A 14,175-nucleotide genomic window follows, 5' to 3' on the forward strand; every position below is an offset into this window, starting at 1 on the left:
TGATTGAGCTGTTCACGATAGGTGACATAAATTCTTTTCTATCCTCCAGCATCATGTTTTGTGAAAGAACACACACACACACACACACACACACACACACACACACACACACTTCTATTCAGTTCATCTTTTAATAAAAAGCATGCTTATTTTACAATTGAAATAATACTTTCTGAATGGGGACATATTGCACACCAGAATATGGATCTAGTTAGCACTCCCTCCAGATGAAATGGGAAGCCTTTCCCTTTCGCCCATCCTTGCTTGCTGGACTGAACTTTCTTCAACAGTCTGATGGTTTTCCATCCATCTGAGAGGTGAGGTTTGCTAGTATGTTACTCTCTTAATCTTAATCTCCAGGATTAACACAGAACATGAATTTTCCCCTGTATGTGAATGCCACTTGAGTTTCCCGTTCTATGAATCTCCTTGTGGTCTTTGATTATTAAATTGGTCTTCTTGCCTTTGTCTTCTTGATTTTTTATATTGTAGATGTCGGGATCTGAACGATCCCTTTCTCCCCGATCTCCCGGGGAGAATGGTGAACCCCAAAATCTATGAAAGAGCACTCGGCCTTGCCTTCTGCTGGCAGAAGGCCAAAGGCGTACTCTCATGGACTTGCGCTAAGTTGAGGAAAGGTTGCTGAAGCCTCCCCTCCCCCCAGTCCCTTCACATGTTACCGGGGGCGGAAGGAAGGCATCAGGGACACGCTGCGGTGGTGGGATGCGTCTCAAAAACTTTAATAGGGAAAGACACTTATATAGAGGTAATGGCGGGAAAGAAAGGGGGCTGGCCAAAGGGCCAGTCATAGGCTAAGGACCATGTCCATCAAGTGATATCACAAAACTTCCTTTGTGGGCGGGACAATCCCATCTTGGTGGCAAGCACGTGTTCACCTCCCAGGGGCGGAGGCTTTCTTTTCCGGTTGAGGCCAGAAGGTGGGAGGGACTTCCTCCCATTGTCCCAAGGCTGGTGGAAGGGCAGCCTTCCGCCAAGGCCATAACAATCCCCAACAGTAGACACCAATCTCATTCCAAAATGCTTCTTTTTTTAAAAAATGCTCTTATAAGTTTTACAGTGACATTTCTAATTGTGTAGAAGTTCTTCCTTTGTTTATGATGTGAGGTACAGATCTCACTTTTCTCCTTTATATGAATCTACTTCCCAGGAACTACTCCACAAAAGTCGTTGATGTTCTCCTCTTTCTATCAGACATCTCACTCTTATCTTGGTGCACTGATGTTCTATGCCTCCACCACCATAGTTGAATGTTCCTGTAACAGTAGTGTGCCTTCCTGTCTGCTAAGAAACCCTCCTTTATTTACTCTTCTTAAAAAAAAATTTTAGGGCTGGGGATATGGCCTAGTGGTAAGAATGCTTACCTTGTATACATGAAGCCCAGGGTTCGATTCCCCAGCACCACATATATAGAAAATGGCCAGAAGTGGCGCTGTGGCTCAAGTGGCAGAGTGCTAGCCTTGAGCAAAAAGAAGCCAGGGACAGTGTTCAGGCCCTGAGTCCAAGGCCCAGGACTGGCCAAAAAATAAATAAATAAACAAATAAAAATTTAACCTAGCTCTTCATGGACGTTCGGTATTACCTAGTTATTGAAGCTGTCCTGTTAACAACAGAAAATAATGCTGGAAATTTGGGAGAAGGGAGGTTGCATTTAATTTGTAAATGAATTTTAGGGAGTCAGACTGCATTTCAGTTTTGTCATTCGTGAATAGAATGGGTCATTTGCATATTTAGGCACCGACAATTTCTTTGCAACTGTGGGCTGACCTCAGTAAAGCTCTTCTGTGCCTCATGGGTGTGGCACAGAGGTCAACTAGGGGTTTTGCATAAGTGAGGCCCTGAGTTCAGTATCCAGCACCAAGATAAAGACAAAAAAATTCTGTGTTCTCTTTGTTCCATGACTTATTAGATATGCTATTGATACATTGCCACTGTGAATGCTGTAATCTTCCATTACATTTTCCAGTTTGTTTATGCTAATATAAAGAACACTATTTAAAAATTTTATATAGTCTCTGCTAATATTACCAACAGGTCTTATTAATTCTAACAGTCTGTGACTTCTTTTTGCATAATTACCAAATCATCTTCAATTAACCTCATTTTCTCTTCCTTTTCAGTCTTTGATCTTTCATCTCTTTTTCTTGACTTAAGTAGTATCCAGGACCTCCAAAACCAGATGTATGGCAGCAATGTCAAAGCTCTGAATTGCGTTCCAGATAGTAATACGAACCATCAAAGACCTTTTCACTGAAGATCCTATTTGCTGTAGGATTTAGCTGTCTACAGTACGTATCCCAGGACTAAAAAGAGTCCTCCTAGCCCAAGTTTTCTGAAAGCTTTTAGCTAAACATGCATCAACTTTTATCAGGTTTTAGGCTATTTGAGCATGTCAACTATAAAAAAAAAAAAGAGGCTAGATTCTTTTGAATTGCATTGAATTTTTAAATTAATCTTAAGAAGATCCAAAGTAATTTTATGACTATTCACCTTCAGATCATGTATTTAAATAATACCTAGCTAATTTTTGTGAATGCTTTTGTATGCTTAAAGCAAATGCCACCCTAAAATTTTGCTTATTAATCTGCTCTCAACTTGTCTCCAACTATTTGAAAGTTATTCATTCTACTTTTAAAGTACTTGTCCTTAATTATTAAGTCCTATATTTGTTATTTTTCCTCTGTGAATTTCTCAAACTTAGCATTAGCGTTACGGGTTTTGTTTCTTCTCCACACAAGAAAGTAATCCCACTATTCTCTTCACTTCTCTCTTCAGAGCTTTTATTTGAACTATTGTACTTCTCATATCCAACTAGGCAAGCTGGTTGGTTATTCTTTACAAGTGCTTGATCTGACCTTGTATTATGTATTTCCTTAACTACCCCCTAGAAACATTTATAATACCTATTTAAAGGATTTTTTTGTATTTTCTCCATTCATTTTGTTTTATCTGGTATAGGTTATTTCCATTTATCTTGTTCTTATTTGCTTAATATTGCTTGAGCTGTCAGATGGTTCACTATCTTCCCTGTGGAAACATGCACTTTTGTAAACATCTACCCTTGGCTGTCCTTCTGTGAGTGGATGGAGGTGAAAGGCCTCTAACTCAGGACACTGTGCCTCTGTCTGATGCTGCACACCTTCCTGTCTCTCCATGAGCCTCTGCTAGAGAAGTGATGACCTAAAATAATGTACTACCCCACAATTCTGAAGGCTAAAAATCCAAGACCAACAGATGTGCTGACTTCTGAGTACCATGAGGAAGACTTTTGTGCTGCTCTCGTGGTTTATGGCGTTTTATTGGCAAACTGTAGCATTCCTTGGTGATTAGGCAAATTACCCCAACCACTGCCTTCCCCTTCACACAGTGTTCTTCCTCTGGTGTGTCTATGCCCAAATGTCCCCTTTTCATAAGGACACTGACCACAGTCCAGCATCACCCCATTTTAACTCACTGCATCTGGAACGATCCTGTTTCCTAAGAAGATCACATCTTGAGGTACTAAAGATCAAGTCTTCAGCAGATGAATTTGGGAAGACAGAATCAAACCGTATGCCAGTCTTCTAATTATCTTCCTGGACTCCCCTGGGCACTGCATTTTTATAACCAAAGCATCTAGTCCTTGCTCCATAGAGAAGAATGGAAAAATAAGAAATGGATGGATGGTGCCCTTATCTTCTGCTTTCTATCCCAGCTGCACACACCCCATTTCTCTGTGGGTAAACACCGAGGATGAGTTTCTGCTACTCTTTTCTGACTTGTATTTCCAGAAGACAAAGGAGACAGAAACAAACAAGACTAAAGAAGTTCCCCATCTTCAAAGCCTACCATCTTTCACCCTCAGCTGCAGTTTCTCTTCTATATAGTCACTCAACTTCTCTTTTGTCTGTGGGGAATTATTACAATTTTTATTCTCATTCCCAGATTCACCACTTTCCTTCTTCTATAGGGCTCCAAAGGATGCTTACACAGGCAGGAGACACAGCCAAATTAATTTGCTACTTAGTTGGAGTCACCATTTGCCTGAAGTCATTTTCTAGACACACCAGCTGCTGACCAGTCCCTAATTCATCAGCTATTTGTGATATAAAGAAGGAAAGAAAGGGAGTTCATAATTCCCATAGTGGACTACATAAGCAATTAAAGTTAACATTGTAGGTTAGAAATATATTTTAAAGTTAAAGATTTTTTTTTTGCTCACAAAAGACTAAGCAGCTATAGGAAAGTTAGGACATTGATAAATGATGGTTTTCCTAGACATGGATTATTGTTCAAAACAAAAGGATGCTTGCTAAAGGGCTACAGAGTCGTTCATTTTTCACCTCAGCATTTTTCAGTTAATACTTGGTGATTGTTTCTCCTGGTGTTCGAATGCATGTAATGTCAAGCCAGGGCCTATGGGGGCCACAGTCAGCGTATCCAGGCTCTCCTTGCATTTATCACTACATGAGATTCAGGTCTGCTCTGGCAATCAATGAGTGATACCCTTACATAGTATCTAAATGGTCACCAAATGTAACATTCTACACCAAATAGCATTTGCTTGTGATGGAGTAAAGAAGAGAGCATCATGTATTCTTGTAGTATCTTTCAAATACAAAGGCGTTACATTTCCAAGCAATTCCATTCTTATTTACTCTCGCGACTGTTTAGCTCACAGATAGAGAAGGTTAACCAATCTGAAATGTCTCCAAAGTTGATTTTATAAATCCAATGATGATGTGAGATTATAATTTGACCCTAATGTCTGAAGTTCTATTCAGATAAAAAAAATAATACATTCTCAAAACATCTGAAACTATTCAGTATAACATGCAAGAATAAATACATAAATGTTCTTTTGATTTAAAGGATTTACCTTAAAACTGAAAGGGAGATAGAAAACCCTCAGAAAGTTTCTCTGCAGAGTACAGAAGCTCTGACACCATGTTTAAACTTATTTATTTACGACAGCCCAGGCCTCCCTCAAAGCAGGAAAGAGGACTCTGCCCTCTTCTGAGAAACAGATTCTTAGTGGGGGAAGAAGATGTAACGATGACAAGAAATGGTGCTGGCTTGCTAGCACACGTGTAGGCATGCAGTATTTATGGATTCCCACTCATGAACAGACTCCACCCTATCACGTTCCACATCGGGCTGGGGGCTGTACATGGGTTTGGACACACAGATAAGGACACAGACCCAGCACGGTAACATGGTACAGAGGAATCTCCTTGCCCTCTAAATCGTCTGTTGCTTCACGTACTCCTCCTCCCTCAGCCACAGGTGCCTTACATAAAAGAAATCTCAATAAATACATAAATCAATCTTATTCTTTCTCATTTTAGCTATTCAGGAAAGTTATCAAGATAATACCAAGAGTTTTGGTCTTCCCTCCAACCCGTTTTCTCCACTGTAAATGCTTTACATCTTCATTGTACTGTGGGAGACTAGACTTGGGGAGGGTCTCGAACAGCTGGCAGATAAAGTTCCACTAAGCAAGCTTGTTAACACGCAGGATTACCTAACCAGGCAGAAGGCACTCGGGAGGAATCTCAGGCAAGAAAGCTCTCTGCTGCCCTCTGTTGGCTGCAAAGCAGGGAGTAGTTTACAGGAAAGAAGCTATCCTGTCCCTCTCCCTAACTGTGGAGAACAAAGGTTTACCAGAAACCACTTTGGACATTTATTGTCTGGAGGAATAATACCACAGGCACATTAACAAGCTTTAGTAGAAGAGTTTTATCTGCCAGTTATTTGAAATCCTCCCTAAGTTGTAGCCATATAGTCCTTTTCTTTTGCCCCTTCCCTAAAGATTCAGCTCTTTGCTGAGGATGCCGTTTGCCATCCCTTTAAAGCGTATTCTCTGGATATCTCCCATATATAGAATAAGCATACTAAATAATTATTTTAGTAAATTTGCATTTGCTTCTTTCCTTGTGAATCTCTCTTTTTAAACAGGGTCCCGTGTTAGGTTTTTCATCACTGCAACAAATTCCAGAAAGCACAAAGGCATTTGGGAGGTTTGGTTCTATGATCGGTTGGACCCAAGGCCTTGATGCCCAGGACAAGGACCCATATCATGGTAAGCAAAACGGCTCACTTCAGGACCAGGAAGTAAGAGACAGGAAGAGGACTGAGAGGCCTCTCAGTCCCTTATCTAAATACCACCACAAGTCTCACCTCCTGAAAGTTCCACCCCTACAATAGTACCCCAAACCTGGGATTAAGACTTTCACACACAGACCTTTGTGAGCCATGTATCCAAATCACAGCAGGTCTGTTCCAGTTTAAATTCTATGGGGTTATTACTTTCCCTCTACAGTTCATTTATCAAAATCAAGAAATTGAGAATGGTTTTTTACTATTAACTGAACTACAGACCTTATTTTTACTTCATCTGGTTCTCTGTCAATGTCCTTTCTCTATCCCAGGATCCAATGTATGGTACCACAATTGCATTTACATTTCATCTCTTCTCTGTCCCTTCCCATCTGTGACCCTTTCTCAGACTACCTTTGGTGGTCTTGGGCTTATGTGTCTTACACAATACTGTCCAGATATCTTACAGAGCTCCTACAATCTGAGATGGTTTTTTTCCTCAGGATTTTTCTAGGATTAGGATTTTTTTTAAACTAACACTATACCTATGATTTTTCCCTTCTCAACATATAATGAAAGTCACTGAGTGATGAGATTCAATACAAGCAATCTTTCAGAGGTGAACCTATTTCAAACTAGAAACAGGGGCTCCAGTTTGTAATCCTACCTACTTGGGAGGCAGAGCTTGGGAGACTGATGGTTCATGGTTGGCCAGGACATAAAATTTCATGAGACTCCATCTCAACCGATAGTTGTGTGCCGTGGCACATACCTATTATCTCAGCTACTGGGGAAGGCAAATGGTTAGGTGCTGTGGCCTTTCATCCCTAGTGACATGAGGAAGGAAGCACAAATAGGAAAAGTGCAGCACAGGCCTCCTCAGGCATAAAATAAAGCCCTCTCTCAGGAACCACAAAGGCACAAAGGGTCTGGACATGACTTGAGTGGTACAGCACCATCCTATCAAGTGCAAGGCTCTGGTAGCACTGGTACCAACATAAAAAAGGAAGGAAGGAAGGAAGGAAGGAAGGAAGGAAGGAAGGAAGGAAGGAAGGAAGGGAGGGAGGGAGGGAGGGAGGGAGGGAGGGAGGGAGGGAGGGAGGGAGGGAGGGAGGGAGGGACAGAGAGAGGGACAGAGAGAGGGACAGAAGGAGGGAGACAGGGAGGGAGGGAGGGAGGGAGGGAGGGAGGGACAGAGAGAGGGACAGAAGGAGGGAGACAGGGAGGGAGGGAGGGAGGGAGGGAGGGAGGGAGGGAGGGAGGGAGGGAGGGAGGGAGGGAGGGACAAAGGGAGGGAGGAAGGGAGGGACAGAGAGAGGGACAGAAGGAGGGAGACAGGGAGGGAGGGAGGGAGGGAGGGAGGGAGATGGGAAAGACAGAGAAAGGAAGGAAGGGAGGAGAGAGTGAGAGAAAAGGAAGGAGGGAGGAAATTATGTGAATATTTCTGACATTGTTAAAAGGTGATGATAAAGGTCATCATAATAAGCTGCATACACTCTTGAATCCTTTGGTGTGAAAGAAGTCTGTAATATGGTATGTGTTTGTATACCTATATTTAAAAGCTTAGTTTTTATCTATCTAATTACATACCCCATGCATGTTGTGAAATTCACACTCTTACATAGTTTTTTTTCAAATTTATTACTGCTTCCTACCTTTTAATTTAGTAATTCTATATTCACATCCTTCTTCAAGCCTTGCTAGTGGCTTTCTCCTATTTGAAGCATTAGCATAGCCGTTCACCAACACCAGTGTTCTCTATTTGTTTCAACTACTGCTGACGGCTTCTAAAATACACTGTCTTTCATAATATTTAATTTCTCTAATGCTTTGTCTCTTGTTCTAACATAAATGATTTTCCTGTCTCTTTAATTTTCCAGAACCCAGCTTTGACTTTTTCATTGTCTTTTCATTGTTCTGAATTAAAAATAATATTAGTAATCCCCCTTAAATGTTTTATGAGTATAAAATGGAATACTTATTCATAGTCTTTAGTGTTCAAATTCTGCCCTAATAAGTAACCACCTTTTTTTTATTTAAAGAGTACTTTAATCATTATCATCTTTGGGTAATCATTCAAGATGTCTACTGTTAATAAGAAAAACTTAAATTAGGCCTAGAACTCACTACCCATGACCACATGCTTCCAATTATTCAGCATCATAACACTCTACTTATCTACCCTTTTTGAATTAACGAAAACATTTTCACACACAACATTAGATTTAACCAATGGTATAACGCTACAGGGTGAGAGCTGTCTTTACCACTTGAGAAGTCAAGGAACCGAGGCTCCAAATGGAAAAGAGCCAGGTCAGTTCTGCCCCAACTCCAGAACTCAATCCCTTTATTATTTAACAGCCAGCTCATGAAAAGCAAAGGATAAAGGGCATTTGGAAGCCAGTAGATGAACTACAAAATGGCCACAGAAGGAAACAGAGGTGGCAGCAATAGTCACTTATCCACCCATACTAGGTTCCTCACTGTAGCACTCCGTGTTGGGATACAGAGGCAGCAGCACACGGGAGGCTTCTGTCCCTTTCTCCCCCCCCACCGCCCGCCCCCCTGGAATCTGCTCTCCTGTGAAGACAAGAAACAGATAATCTGGTATTTCCAGTGGAACTGGGTAGAAAAAAGGGCATGATGCTGTATGATAGTTGTGTCACTTAGGGGGTTTTGGCTACAGGTGGCTGCAAAACCTAATTTACATTGGGTTGAGTTCTCTGGAAAGGAAATCTTCCTGGGCGTCCCATTAGGTCTTTTGCTGTGGAGTGAATGTGTCCCCCTCACTCCCCAATGCATAGATTGTATCCCTAATCCTTCCATATAACAGTACTTAGAGGCGGGCCCTACAGGTTGTTCATGTGAAAGGAGGACCTTAAATCAAAAAGAACAGGCCAGTGGACAGACACTGGCTGTGTTCTGATAGAAGAGGAAGAGACACCATCCGCAGGTGCACAGAGGAAAGGCTACCTAAGACCACAGAGAGCCGGGAGCAAACCCTCAGTCAACCTTGCTGCTACCTTGGTCGTGGACTTCCAGGCTCCAGACTGGAGAGGAAATTAATTCTTTTTTGTCTCAGTCACCTCCTCTGTGGTATTCCCTGTCAGTAGCCCAAGCTGATTAATACAGTTTTCCAACACTGTTACTCTCCAAAGGCTTCCTGTGGTGCAGGGATGCGATGACTATTAGACGCAGTTGCAAAAGGCACAGAGGTTCTTGGTCATGGCAGTGAAGATTGTAGATACTCTATATTAAGAATTTAATATGCCAAGTAATATACAGGGTGACCCCTATATATTATCTCATTCAGAAAGAGGAAACTGAATTGATTTGATTCCAAAATCTGTTCTCTGTTCTTTATGCATCAAATGAGTAACTGTTTAAGTGTTGCTCAGTACTCAGGGATCACCCTAACGTGTCCTCTGATTCCAGGCTCATTTTAGGGTCCCCAAGCCTAGTCATCTCTGACTTTTGAAAGCACCCCACCTTTCTGTAGTTGCCCCAAATGATTGCTTATAGGTGTGATGGGAGAGGGACAGGAGACACAAGTTTGTCTTGCTGGACTCAGACGCACAGATGAAATGACTCGATTCTGCCTAGTACTTGTCTTCAATACAATACTGAACAGATAACAAGAGGAAGTCTACTTTTGCTTAAATCATTCCAGTTTAAAACAGTATCATCTCAGGTAAACAGCTTGAATTTCATATACCTATGCAGTTACATCCTTCCTATCACTGGAATGTAAGCATAGTCTTTTTTTTTTTTTTTTGGCATGCCCATTTATTCAACAGAATTGGGTACCTACCATTAAATGCACCATACAGGAATGTCCATTTAAAAAAAAACAAAAGCAAAACATTGTGTATTTAAAAAAAATACTATGGTCTTATTATTAAATCCTTGATTCAGAAGGCACTTCAGTAACTTTCAGTGAAATTTATTAACATCATTACCATATAGTACTGAAGAAATATTTGTACCATATGCAAATAATTTCCAGTACTATGCAAGAAAACCTTTAGTTTTTTTCTTTCATACATTTAAAATAAAATGAGTACTAATGCAGTTTTTACAAATATTGTTTATTTTAATGAGGCTGGTACAGACAGTGTCCATTTAAAACCCATGTCCCAGACCAAAAAGTACAAATAAAATCAAAAGGAGCAGTGTTCTGTTGTATACACTTCTTCACCAACAACTTTATTAACTTGTAATGAAAATTAGAACTTTTCTGGGTTCTTCTGACAAGATTTTTTTTTTAAATCTTAGAACACTTTCTCTTCAGTGAAGCCATCTTTGGAGTTAAGCGTCACTCTTACCACATCTGCCAGCTTGATTCCAATCCTGATATATTCCTCTTCTTTTGGTCCAAACCCTCAGACTTTAAAAAGTAGCTTCAAGTTAAGGAAAGGTCATTTTCCTACAGTTCAGTTCTATGAAAAACTTCCATCTACCACTGAAAGTCATAGTCCAGGAGTGAGGCAATCACATGCTAGAACTTCAGGGCCAATTGGAAAGTCTTTGTGAACACTCGCATTGGTCGATCTTACCTAAAATTGCAGTCCTGAAAAGTGGCCTCTCTGTGCACATACGTCATTTTTTTAAACGAGAGGGCAATGTGAAGGGGGCTGAGGTTTGATCACCAAGACTCAGCACAATGAAAACAAATGATAATGAATAATGAGCACTAGAATTCAAATTAACAGATGTTTTAAAGAGATGGAGTGCCAGGATTCAGTTCCATTTTGAACACCACATTACAAAAGAACTATTTAAAAAAAAAAAAGATGGAGGCAAAAGAAAAAAATAAAAAGAATATCTAAACCGTTGAATGACCCCCCCGTTTGTTCCTGATAAACTTCAATCACATCTTCTTCCTCCATTCCCAGTTCTTTTGGAGTATGATTATCAGCAATTCTCTGACCTTCAAAGAGAAACCTGAGTGAATTCATTGGAACTCCCTGTCTTTGACAGTATGATTCTTTGAGTTTCTTGAGATGTGTTGTCATTTTCACTTTGAAGTGAATCTCACTGCTATCCTGTCCAATGACTTTGAGTTTAATGTATTCTCCCTCCTTCTTATCCCCCAAGTGCTCGGTTGAAGGTTTTGCCTCCTGGTCAGACATGGTGACTGTGGCTTCACCCGGAGGTCTCTGCACAGCGGCGGCTTCGGGTGGACGGAACCTCGCTCCAGGGTTTACAAATCCCAGGCATAGTCTTAAATAAAGGAAAAAGGGAATGTATTCGGGCAGTTAGAGGTCCACTGCTGGCTCTTTAGACTGTGCAAGCCACAGGAGTTCAGGGAGAGAAGGGAGAGGAGAGAGAAATCACTCTCCACTCTTGTCCCCAAGCAGCACAGAGGGAAGTGAGAAGATACCAGCAGCCAGAAAACCACGTGCATCTTAACTTCTTCTGTCTGGGCTGTGGCTAGGAAAAGGGGAGGGCGCCTCTAAGATATAAAGGAATGCTAAGAGAAAGGAGCCCTTGCCCTCATATTCATTTGAGGCTCTGAGAGGTAATCACCTCCCAAACACCCTACCACCCTCATGAAAGAAACCATTTCTAAGTGTCATTAACATGTAAGGGCTGGTCTCACACATCCGAGAACGAGGATGCCACACTTGAATCTGGATCATTCTTTTGAATGAACCTTTCTGAAGAAAGTTGAAAGATGAAATGCTATTTTAATGGTACCAGGGCTCTTAGGATTTAGACATTTTTGAAAGAAATCCCTCTTGTAAAATGAAGGCTAAGTGCCCACTAGTTTGTTTTGGCTTTCCTATTTAACTCAGACATTCCTACACTATGGTCAGCTTACTGAAAGTAGATAACACACATACACATCTTGATTGCCTTCACAGCCTATGATATTTGTTTCTGAGCTTGACTTATCAGTTTAGAGGAGGGAGAGAGGTAGAGAAAGTCAGGAGGACATGATGACTGATTGTAAAATACAGTTTTCCCCTGGACCAATCACATTTGTCATTTAGATCATTTTTGGGGGGCATGAGAGGTTTGGAAACTAAAATAATACCTAAAGGAAGGTAACGAAACAAATGGAACATTGGATTAAGACTTACAATGGCCAGTTTAGTGGGAGTCTACTCTCTATTTCCCTTGCCATCTGACTAGGTTTTCCTGGTGATGAATGAGCAACCATTGACATTACCAGAATGCAAACCATTCCAATTCCCAAAAGAGCTAAACCATAATTACCATGCAAATGATTCTGATAATGTAATAGAGTAGAATAAGTGGTCATTACAGGCCAGGCAATTCACAATGTTAATTGGGGTTAGTCCATTTGCAGAGAGTAAATAATATTAACAGTAAAATAAATCCAAACTAATATTAGGTTTGACTTTGCTTATAACCAAGGGGAATGGTCTACTTCAGAAATGATGTTTAAATTAGAAAGAAAAACCATACTGGCTACAATGTCTATTACAAGTGAAATGATTTGGATTGAAAATACTGGGTAATAAAATGATACCAAGATGAGATTTAGGATAGCAAAGAGGAGGTCAGTAATTGAAGGTCACTAGGATAGAAATCAACATGAAAACAGAAAATTTGGCCAAGCACTAGAGGCTCATGCCTCCAAAAAGCCAGAAGAGGCACTATGGCTCAAGTGGTAGAGACTAGCACTCTACACTTGAGCAAAAGAAGTTCAGTGACAGAGCCCAGGCCCAGAGTTCAAGCCCCAGGACTGACAAGAGAGACAGACAGACAGACAGAACTTTTAATTCCCAGAATTTCCCAAATAGACTTGGAACAGGAAGTGAAGACCATGAACCTAAAGAGTAAGGAAGAACAAAAAGAAAGAAAACATCTGCTAAGTTATCCTCATACATCTCATTTTTTTCTCCCCTTTCTCTCTCCCTTTACCCAAGTTTGAATCTTATGTTACTATCTCCTTAAACAAGTATAGTAGTTTACAAGTCTGTTTCCTTCTCGCACCTTTCTTCTTCTGATTCCCTGCATGTGCATGTGTCATCTCAGGAGTGAAACATACTATCTCTGAAGCCAGAAGGGTTCACACACCAAGTACAGATTTCTGCATGAACAGTCTTAGGATCAGCTGAGTAGTGAATGCCTTCAGTATAATCCAGGGCTACTCAGGAACAATAGGTGTCATAGGGTTTGAGGAAGTGAGTCTCCGCTGGTACAGGAGAACCAGGCCCTGAACTTGAGTCAAACAGCGATGTAGAAGCATTGATCTGGAAGGGCTTCTGGGTAACTGATTCCCAGGACAAGGCTCCATGAAGAGATGGCAGGGGTGTCAGGGTAGCAGACTGGCATGGGACTCCCTCACCAATGTTAGCACTGAGCTTCTAACGGCAACCTAGCCAAAGACACCGAGTAGTTGACAGTACACTTTCAAAACTTGGGGCCAATCCCTCATCTCCATAAAATGCTCACAAAGCAGGGTCGTTTCCACAGACCAAACATTGCCAACCACCTCCTCCCATCCACTGATGTAAACATAGGGTCTGGCAGGGGGCGAAACTAATTTAGGGTCACACAAGAAGAAAATTAAGACTTTGTGGGGTTATAGCCTGTCCTTTCCTTTGAAGACAGGGACAAAGTCTCTTATTTACCATTTTAGTTCCAGTACCAAAAAGATGGATAGGATCCAGATAAACACTTGTTCCAGAATAATCTTCAAAATATATGTTTTTAGCCTTCATGAAGACTTTACAAATAGATATTTCCCTTCAGTCCTACTCAGCTCAGCCAACTACTTCTAAGTTGAAACAATGTCGCAGCTGTGATTACTTTTCTCCTCATTCTTTAAATCTATTCAAAGACATAAAATGTATATTAAATGTATATTAAAAACTTCAGAACAGGGCTGGGGATATGGCCTAGTTGCAAGAGTGCCTGCCTCATATACATGAGGCCCTGGGTTCGATTCCCCAGCACCACATATACAGAAAATGGCCAGAAGTGGCGCTGTGGCTCAAGTGGCAGAGTGCTAGCCTTGAGCAAAAGGAAGCCAGGGACAGTGCTCAGGCCCTGAGTCCAAGCCCCAGGACTAGCCAAAAAAAAAACAAAAACAAAAAAACTTCA

The 14,175-nt window shown here is 41.1% G+C and overlaps 1 protein-coding gene across 1 annotated transcript; it reads right to left on the reverse strand.

Annotated features, from left to right (window-relative positions):
• Window positions 1-10,165: 10,165 nt before the first annotated feature.
• LOC125364488 (small ubiquitin-related modifier 1-like) lies at window positions 10,166-11,306 on the reverse strand. The gene has a single exon (XM_048364099.1). The coding sequence runs from the start codon at window positions 11,226-11,228 to the stop codon at window positions 10,875-10,877; it is 354 nt and encodes a 117-aa protein (XP_048220056.1). The 5' UTR covers window positions 11,229-11,306; the 3' UTR covers window positions 10,166-10,874.
• Between the last annotated feature and the right edge of the window lie 2,869 nt (window positions 11,307-14,175).

Source organism: Perognathus longimembris, chromosome 16, assembly GCF_023159225.1.
Source record: "Perognathus longimembris pacificus isolate PPM17 chromosome 16, ASM2315922v1, whole genome shotgun sequence".
In the NCBI taxonomy this organism is placed as follows: Eukaryota; Metazoa; Chordata; class Mammalia; order Rodentia; family Heteromyidae; genus Perognathus; species Perognathus longimembris.